Source organism: Numenius arquata, chromosome 28 (assembly GCF_964106895.1).
Source record: "Numenius arquata chromosome 28, bNumArq3.hap1.1, whole genome shotgun sequence".
Classification (NCBI taxonomy): Eukaryota; Metazoa; Chordata; class Aves; order Charadriiformes; family Scolopacidae; genus Numenius; species Numenius arquata.
In genome coordinates, this window is record NC_133603.1 from 2618075 (window position 1) to 2627447 (window position 9373).

General features: G+C 64.9%; 2 protein-coding genes across 3 annotated transcripts; one reads left to right on the forward strand and one right to left on the reverse strand.

The window, feature by feature from the left end:
* Positions 1-375: 375 nt before the first annotated feature.
* Positions 376-5849, reverse strand: VPS52 (VPS52 subunit of GARP complex). Of its 2 annotated transcripts, XM_074164752.1 has the most exons (20): positions 5814-5849; positions 5621-5735; positions 5164-5216; positions 4960-5035; positions 4765-4832; positions 3653-3828; positions 3412-3562; positions 3210-3310; positions 2981-3113; positions 2813-2870; positions 2551-2684; positions 2294-2449; positions 2063-2181; positions 1828-1951; positions 1642-1737; positions 1415-1522; positions 1247-1312; positions 1025-1136; positions 799-917; positions 376-676 (listed from the first exon to the last, which is right to left on the reverse strand). In XM_074164752.1, exons 1-20 carry the CDS (start codon positions 5847-5849, stop codon positions 530-532), a joined length of 2148 nt encoding a protein of 715 aa, XP_074020853.1. In that variant the 3' UTR covers positions 376-529. The 2 variants fall into 2 exon arrangements, with proteins under 2 accessions (XP_074020853.1, XP_074020854.1); XM_074164753.1 differs by lacking the exons at positions 2551-2684; positions 2813-2870; positions 4765-4832; ... (2 more) ...; positions 5621-5735; positions 5814-5849 and having other exon boundaries at positions 3653-3825.
* A 30-nt stretch (positions 5850-5879) lies between these two features.
* On the forward strand, positions 5880-9117 carry RPS18 (ribosomal protein S18). The gene is made up of 6 exons (XM_074164786.1): positions 5880-5938; positions 7235-7333; positions 7424-7510; positions 8238-8339; positions 8433-8524; positions 8996-9117. Exons 1-6 carry the CDS (start codon positions 5936-5938, stop codon positions 9069-9071), a joined length of 459 nt encoding a protein of 152 aa, XP_074020887.1. The 5' UTR covers positions 5880-5935; the 3' UTR covers positions 9072-9117.
* The last annotated feature ends 256 nt before the right edge of the window (positions 9118-9373 follow it).

Below are 9373 nucleotides of genomic sequence, written 5' to 3' on the forward strand. Positions count from 1 at the left end.
GGTTCTTGGGGGGGTCGGGTCCCTGTCACCTGCCCCCCACTTTGGAGCTGGGGGAAGTTTTGAGAAACTTGGAGGGGGGGGGGCAGAGGTGACATTTAGGGGGTCCCATTGCACCGGGGGAGGGGGCACTGACCCCCCCAGATGTCCCCAGGGACCCCCAACTCCCCCTGAAAGTTGCGTGTCCCCCCCTCCGCATGGCAGACGGCGTCACCGCAGTGGGGTGGTACCTTCTGCCTTTTGTCCCCAACCCTGGGGGGGGACGACACAACAGTGGCCACCCCCCACCCCCCTGGACCCCCCCCCCAGTCCTCTGAGGCCCCCCCCCCAACGCCCCCCCCCGCTGTCGGCAGCAGCAATAAAGCATCGCTCGGGGCTCTCCTGCACCTTCTTTCCTTTATCTGTGCGTTTGAGGCGGGGGGGATTGTCACCCCCGGGGGGTGACAGTGGGGGGGGGGCGGGGGGGGCTCCCGGATAGCCAGAGAGCAGGCGGGGGGGGGTGACACACAGAGGGACAACCCCCCCAGTCCCTCTAGAAGTTGGGTTTGTGCTTCTTGAGCTCCACCATGAGGTGGTGGATGTTGATGAGCTCGGCACGGGCGGGCAGGGAGCGGAGGGGGGGCTGCGCCAACACCTTGTGGAACCGGTGGTAATACTGGATCAGCTGCGTCAGGGCACCCTGGGGAGAGGCCGGGAGAGGGGTGTGTGTGTGTGTGTGTCAGAGGGGGGTTGGAACCCCCACATTCCCTGGGGAACCCCCCCGCCCCCCCCCCTCGCCCCCAAAATCCCCTGGGACCCCACCTGGATGATGCCGGTGCCGTTCTTGAAGTTGCTGAAGGAGCGCATGACGTCCTGGCTCAGCGACTCCACCGACGCCTTCCAGGTGCTGGAGAAGCCCCGAGCCAGTTGTGTCACCCGAGCTGGGAGGGGGGGGGAGAACAAAAGGTGAGGACCCCCCCCCCACGGGCTGCTGTAGGGGTGGGGGTGGGGGGGGTCCCCAAAATTCGTGTGTGTCCCCCTCCCTTACCCTCCTCCCCGCGCAGCCGCTCCAGCTGCCCCTTCTCCAGCAGCGCCTCGGCCTCCTTGACGAAGGCGATCATCCCACCGAAGGGGGGGGACAGGATCTCCTCGATGAATTCCTGTGGGAGGGGGACAGTGACCCCCATCCTCCTCCCAGTAAAGGGGGGGACCCCAAAAATGGGGAGGGAGCCTCAAAAATATAGAGGGGGGGGGGGGGGAAGTGTCTCACCTGCGTGCGGGCAGAGAGCAGCTGCTGGAAGCCCTCCACCTCCTTGCTCTCCTCCACCGCCCGCTCCTGGGGGGGGGGATGACATACATTTTGAGCCCCCCAACTTTAAATTTGGGGTCCCCCTGGGTTGGGGGGGGTGTGTGTGTCAAAGGAGGGGGCGCTCGTTACCATGAGGACGCCCAGCATCATGTCGTAGTTGTTAATGAGGAAGATGAGCTGCTCCTTGCGGGAGGAGAACTCGGCCGCCACGCGCAGCACAAAGTTCTCCACCTCCACCTGGGGGGGGGAAACACACGCACTGGGGTGGGGGCTGTTGGGGTCCCCCCCACCAGCACTCCTGGGTCCCCCCCCAAACTTTTGGGGGCGTTCCTGAGCTCCTTCTTTTCCCCCAATACCTGGAGCTGCCCCAGCAGCGCGTGGGTCTTCTCGTTAGGGAAGGTCTGGTTGATGCTGACGATGGCGGAGGAGAACTCGGCGTAGCGACGGGTGATCTGAGGGGGGATTCGGGGGGGGGGAAGGTGAGGGTGGGGGTCACAGGGGGGGGACCCCAAACCCTCCCTATTGCCCCCTCCCCACCGTACGTAGTGGGGGCGGGTGTCGAGGAACCCCAACTTCTGGGGGTCGGTGCTCTGGATGCTCTGGATGTTCAGCTCCAGGATGTGCTCGAAGCGGGGCCAGAGGATCTCCAGAAGCGTGTCCCAGTACCTAAAGGGGGAAAACACATTTTGGGGGGGGGGGGGTGTGTGTGGTGTGTGTGTTCCTGTGGGATTTTGGGGTTCCTGTGGGGTTTTGGGGGGGGGGGGGGTCCCCACTCACTTATCGACGGCGGGGATGTTGCGCTTGGCCATGATGGCTTTGAAGCGCAGGACGATGTGGATGCAGAGGAAGACGGCGATGCTGTCGTAGCAGTCGCAGACGTAGGCTTCCATGTGCTTCTGCGATTTGGGAAAGGGGGGGGTGGTGGTGGTGGTTAGAAACCTTGGGGGGCACCCCCAAAATCCTGCAGTGTCCCCACCACACCCTCCCCCTTGGAAAGAAAAACCTCACCAGGAACATGGTCAAGGTCTTGCCCATGACGGCGTTGAAGAGGTCCTGGGCGCTGGGGCCGGTGACCATGAAGAACTCGCAGAGGAAGAGGTACTCGCGGCAGCTGTTGTCCAGCAGCGCGTAGTGTTGGCTGCGGAACAGCGACTCAAAGGGATACTGCCGAGGGGATGGACGGACGGACGGATGGACAAAGGTCAGGACACCCTCCACACCCCACCATCTTATTCCCCCGCCCTTCTCCCCCAGCCCCAACTCACCCGCACGTCGCTCTTCTGCGCGGCGTGGGGCACGATGATGGGCCCCTCCAGCTCGGCCGCCCCGATGACGCTGCCTCGGTTGCCCAGGGTGAAGACGGTGTTGCGGTTCTTCAGCGAGGGCTTGGAGAAGAAGCGTGATGGGAAGGAAGGGGGGGGGGGGGGGGACACACGCGATAACGGGGGTCAAGGCAATAACAAGGTGTGTGTCCCCCCCACCCCAAACCCCTCCATCCTCATCCCCACACGCAACCCCAAAGGATATCTTTCTTGGCCGTGTCCTCCACGCCCATGAGATCGTCCTTCTCCGCCACCTCCTCGTACTGCGGGGACAAAACGGGAAGAGGTCGGCATCCAAAGCGTGTCCCCTCATGTCCCCAAGGCCACCCTATGTTCCTACAGCCCCCCCAACCCCTCAAATCCTCCTCCCAACCTGGATCTTCATGAGGCGGCTGGTGTAGGATTTGAAGTAGGAGAGGTAGATCTTGCTCATGGTGTCCACGTACTGCTCCCGCAGCTCCTGCGCCACCGTCCGCTCGTTGCCCAGCAGGAACTGGTAGAAAAACCTGCCCGGGGAGGTGAGGAGATGTCGGGGTACCCCCGCCCCTCCTCCCTGCACCCCCATTTCCTTCCCCAGCCCCCCCCTCTCCCCGACAGCCCACCTGTACTTCAACAAGGCGTTTTGGGGGATCTGGTAGTTGGTCATGGGCTTGCGGAAGGAGTAGATCTTCTGCAGGACGAACTCCCGGATCTTGGTGACGGCCTTGGGGTGGGGGGGGGACACAGGGATGGGTTGGAGGGGTGCTGAGGGGGTCCCCTGAGTGCTCGGGGGGGTCCCCTGGGTGCTTGGAAAGGTCTCTTCACCTTAATCTTGAGCTTCTCCAGGACGTGCTGGACGTCGGCGCAGGCCACGGTCTCCCGGAACGCCTGCTCCTTCACCGAGTTGATTTTCCCGTTGAGCTCCTGCAGCTGCTCCAGGAATTCCAGCTCCGTCACCGGCGCCTCCAGGATGGTGCTGCGAGGTGACAAGGAGGTGACACGAGGGGACGGGGAGGTGGCAGCCACCTCTCTCTATCTCTCTCTCGTCCCCTCTGCGCGCCCCCACCTGATCATGGCAGCGGGGACCACCAGCTCGTCCAGGAGCTGGCCCAGCTGCAGCCGCACGGCCCGGCGGTTCTTCAGCCGCAAGTTCATGGCCACCGACTGCTCCTGCAGCGTCCGGATCTCGGAGCTGATGCTGCTCAGGTCGCACTGGAAGGCGCTCAGCATCTGCTCCATGCGCTGGGGGAGGGGACACACACGGAGCCAGGGCTCAATCACGGAATTGTCAGAGTTGGAAGGGACCTCTAGAGATCATCCAGTCCAACTCCCCTCCCAAAGCAGGGTTGCCCAGAGCACATCACTCAGGACGGCATCCAGGTGGGGCTTGAAGATCTCCAGAGAAGGGGACTCCACCACCTCCCTGGGCAGCCTGTTCCAGGGCTCTGGCACCCTCACCGGAAAGAAGTTCTTCCTCATATTTGAATGGAACTTCCCGTGTTCCAGCTTGTGCCCGTTGCCCCTCGTCCTGTCACTGGGAACCACTGAAAAGAGTCTGGCTCCATCCTCCTTCAACCCACCCATAGATAAGGTCTCCCCTCAGCCTTCTCTTCTCCAGGCTGAAGAGCCCCAGGTCTCTCAGCCTTTCCTCATCGCCGAGATGCTCCAATCCCTCAGTCATCTTTGTTGCCCCACGCTGGACTCTCTCCAGCAGTTCCCTGTCTCTCCTGAACTGGGGAGCCCAGAACTGGACGCAGTATATTCCAGTTGTGGCCTCACCAGTGCAGAGCAGAGGAGGAGAATGACCTCCCTCCACCTACTGGCCACACTCTTCCCTACGCAGCCCAGGATCCCATTGGCCCTCTTGGTGACACAGGCGTACTGCTGGCTCATGGAAAGTTTGCTGTCCACCAGGACTCCCAGATCCTTCTCCTCAGTAGTGCTTTCCAGAAGATCCACCCCTAACCTCTACTGGTGCCCAGGGTTCTTCCTCCCCAGGTGCAGGACCCTACACTTGCCCTTGTTGAACCTCATGAGGTTCTTCTCTACTCAACTCTCCAGCCTGTCCAGGTCACGCCAGATGGCAGCACGGCCCTCTGGAGTGTCGGCCACAGTGTCCTCGGGGGCCACCTCGGGGACGCTTGGGGCCACCTGGGGCCACCCCATCCCGCTCCTCACCTCCAGGATGGCGTCGCAGGCCGTGATCTGATTGTGCAACGAGGCGATGTTCTCGCTCTCCTTGATGTCTGGGAGGGCGAGTCAGGGCCACGTTGGGGACACAACGGGAGACGTTGGGGACGCTGTGTCCCACCCCCCCCCCCCCCGCCGTGACAGCCACCTCCCCCCATATCCCCCCTCCAAAAAGAAGGATACAGTCACGGATGGAGGCGCGCTCGACCTCCTGCAGCTCCAGCTCCACCTGCTTGGAATACTGCCGAAGGTCCACACCCTGTGGGGACAGCCGTGTCACTGGGGGGGGGGGGGACACGATTCCGTGGGGCTGGGGACGTTATGGGGCTGGGGACACAATGGGGCAGGGTGTTTTTGAGGGGGGGGGACACACAAGTGCCAACTCACCGTCTTCAGGGCCTCCTGCACCAGAGCGTCCTCCAGGTTGGCCTGGATGTGAACTGGGGGGGGGGGGACAGGCAGGGGCTGGGTGTCACCGCTGTCCCCACAGTGTCCCCCAAAACTGCTCCTGCCCCCCCCCTCTCGCCCCTCCCCCTTGTCATCTGTCCCCCCACCTCGGCTCCCCCGACACCCCCACGTTCCCCCCTCTCGTGTCACCCCCCCCCCAAAACACACCCCTGTCCCTCTCCCCTGTCCCCTCCCATGTCCCCCCCCCCCAGTCACTGGTCCCCTGTGTCGTGTCCCCCCCCCCTCCCCATCACCGGGCCCTCCCTCCCTCCCCATGAACCCCCCCCCCCCGCCAGTCCTCTGTGCCCCCCACCCCGACCCCCGTGTGTCCCCCCTCCCCGGTCCCCTGTGTCCCCCACCCCGACCCCCGTGTGTCCCCCCCGCCCCGGTCGCCCACCGTCCACTTCATCCAGCACCAGATCCTCCCCCTCCAGGTCCAGCTCGGCCTCGGGGGGGCCCTGCCCCAGCTCCCCCTCCAGCTCCGGCTCCAGCGACGCCTCCGAGACCCGAACCTGCGGCAGAAGCGGCGGTTCAGGCCCCCCCCGGCGCCCCCCCAGTGACACTCCCCCCCCCCCCGGTCCCGGTCCTACCGCCGCCTCCGCCGCCATGTTTGCCGCAGCGGTCATGTGACAGGCGCTTCCCTCCCAAGCGCGCTGACGTCACTTCCGCCCTCTCTTCCAGCGGAGCCCGGCGAGACGCGCAGGCCGCAGCCATGGTGAGCGCCGGCGGGATCCGCCGCCATCGGGGCCCGGGAAGGGGCGAGGGGGCGGCGGGGAGGGAGCGGGGTGGAAGGAGGAGCGCCGGGGGGGCGGGTGGGGGGGGGATGGCGGCGGCGGCGGGGAAGGATGGCGGCGGCGTGGGGCCAGATACAGGCCTCCCCCCCCCCCCCCCCCCCCCCCCCGGTGGTCGCCATGTTCCCCCTGGTGGCCATCCCCGTCCCCCCCCGTGACCGTGTGACTGTCCCCAACCCCCGGTGACTCTTCCCTGTTGCCTCCGGGGGCCGTCCCCACCCCCCCGTGACCATGTAGCCCCCCCGCTGTAACCGTGCCCACCCCGCACCCGCCCGTGGCTCCCTCCCAGTGACTGTCGCCAGCCTCTGGTGACACTTGGATCCCCCACCCCGTGTGTGTGTCCCCTCGGTGACGGTCCCCAACCCTTCCCTGTCGTGTCCCCCCTCCCGGTGACCGACACCATCCCCTGTGATCGTGTCCCCCCCTCCCCGAGACCCCGTCCCCCACTGGTGGCGTCCGTCCCCGTCCCTGGTGACCGTGTTCCCCCCCCCCCCCCCTTGCGACCGTGTCACACACCCCCCGCCCCCCGCCGTGACTGTGTAAACCCTCCCGCAGTGACTGTCCCCACCCCCCTGTGATCAACAGCCCCCCCCCGGTCACCTTGTGTCCCCCCCCCAGTGACCATGACCCCCACTGTAACCATGTCCCCTCTTGTGATAATGTCCCCCCGCTCTGTGACCGCGTCTCCCCCTCACCCCGTGACCACGTAACCCCCCTGCAGTGGCCGTCCCCTCCCCGTGGTGACTGTGTCCCCCCCACTTTGCCAGTGACTGTGTCCCCTACTGGTGACCACCAGCCCCACCCCAGTGACCGTGTCCCCCCACCAAGTGACCATGTCCCCCCCCAAGTGACAGTGTCCCCCCCATGACCGTGTAACCCCCTCACAGTGACCTTCCCCGCCCCCCTGTGACTCTGCTGTCCCTCCCCAGTGACTTTATCCCCCACTGGTGACCACTAGCTTCCCCCAGTGACCATGTCCCCCCCCCTCCAGTGACCATGTCCCCCCCCCAGTTCCCTCCCAGTGACAGTGTCCCCCCCATGACCATGTAAACCCCCTCACAGTGACCTTCCCCGCCCCCCTGTGACTCTGCTGTCCCTCCCCAGTGACTTTATCCCCCACTAGTGACCACTAGCCTCTCCCAGTGACCATGTCACACCCCCACCAGTTACCGTGTCACCCCCCCAGTGACCGTGTCGCCCTCCATGTCCCCCCCCCGCAGTCTCTCGTCATCCCCGAGAAGTTCCAGCACATCCTGCGTGTCCTCAACACCAACATCGACGGGCGCCGCAAAATTGCCTTCGCCATCACCGCCATCAAGGTGAGGGGACACCGGGGGACACCGGGGGACATGGGGGGATGTGTGACAAGGGTGGCATGACCCCCCTCTTCCCTTTTGTCCCCCCCTCAGGGCGTGGGACGTCGCTATGCCCACGTGGTGCTGCGTAAGGCCGACATCGACCTCACCAAGCGTGCGGGCGAGCTGACCGAGGACGAGGTGAGTGACACAGGGGGACACTGGGGACACCCCGAGGGTGGTGGGGACATCTGTGGGGGCATTGGGGACACCTCTGGGGCGTGGGGACGTGTCTGGGGCAGTTGAGGAGGTCTCAGGGGCGTTGGGGACAATTCTGGGGTGGTTCGGGACATCTCGGGGGGAGTTGGGGGATGTCTCAGGGGTGTTGGGGACATTTCTGAGGGGATTGGGCACACCCTGAGGGCGTTGGGGACACTTCTGGGGGTGGTTTGGGTCATCTCTGGGGACACTGGGGACACTTCTGGGGTAGTTTGGGACGCCTCTGGGGGGGGTGGGGACGTCTCAGGGGCATTGGGAATATTTCTGAGGAGAGTGGGGACATCTCAGGGGTGGTTGGGCTTGCCTCTGAAAGAGGTTGGGGACATCTATGGGGGTTAGGGACATCTTGGGGAGGGTTGTGGACATCTCAGAGGGTTTGGGGACACCTGTGGGTGGATGTGGACATTTCTAGGGGGGTTGGGGAGTTCTTGGTGGCATTGGGGACATCTCTGAGGGCCGTGGTGACATCTTAGGAGGCAAGGGGGTTGGGGATGTCTCAGGGGTGTTGGAGACATCTTGGAGGTGTTGGGGGATGTCTTAGGGGAGTTGGGGACATCTCGGGGGAGATTGGGGATATCTCAAGGGGGTTGGGGACATCCTGGGGGGGTTTGGGGACATCCCGGGGGTGTCACCCAACCTGTCCCTGCAGGTGGAGCGGGTGATCACCATCATGCAGAACCCCCGGCAGTACAAGATCCCCGACTGGTTCCTCAACAGACAGAAGGACGTGAAGGACGGGAAGTACAGCCAGGTGAGGGGGAGGGACACCTCCCCGATGTCCCCCCATGTCCCCTGATGTCCCCTTGTGTCCCCTGACGTCCCCCCGTGTCCCCTCTTCCCCTAGGTGCTGGCCAACGGCTTGGACAATAAACTGCGAGAGGATTTGGAGCGGCTGAAGAAAATCCGGGCGCATCGGGGGCTGCGGCACTTCTGGGGGTGAGGAGGGGCTTGGGGACATTGAGGGGGGTTGGGGACACCAGGGGGGGACACAGGGGCACGGCAGGGAGGGATGTGGGGACATGGCGGGAGGTGGCACTTGGAGACGGGGTCCCTGAGACCACCGTGGTGTGTCGTTCCCCCCTCCAGGGCCGTGCGTGTGAGGGGGCTGTGGCACTTCTGGGGGCGATCAGGGGTCTTGGGGACACTAGGGGTGTCTTGGGGACACCAAGGGGTCTTGGGGACACGGGGACACCGGGGGAGGTGGCACTTGGGGACAGGGTCAGTGAGGTGGCTTTGGTGTCCCCCCCAGGCCATGCGTGCAAGGGGGGGGCTGTGGCACTTCTAGGGGTGATGAGGGGGTTTGGGGACATTGTGGGGGGATGTTGGGGACACTGGAGGGGACGGGGGGGAGGTGGCACTTGGGGACAATGTCCCTGACGCCGCTCGTGTCCCCCGTCCCCCCCCCAGGCTGCGCGTGCGAGGCCAGCACACCAAGACCACCGGCCGGCGGGGCCGCACCGTCGGTGTCTCCAAGAAGAAGTGAGAAGGGTGGGGGGAGAGGAATAAAAGTGACGTTGGTGACACAAGTGACACTCGCCTGGCTCTGTGTGACGGGGGGTGGAGCCTCGCACGAGGACGGGGTGTGGTGCAAGGATGGGGCTTTGCACGAGGATGGCGCCTCACACAAGGGCTTTGCACGAGGGCATGACCTGTCATGGGGGCCTCACACGAGGATAAGGCCTCGCACGAGGACAGGATCTCATAGAAGGACGGAGCCTTGCACGAGGATGGGGCCTTGCACGAGGGTGGCGCCTCACACAAGGGCTTTGCACAAGGGCATGACCT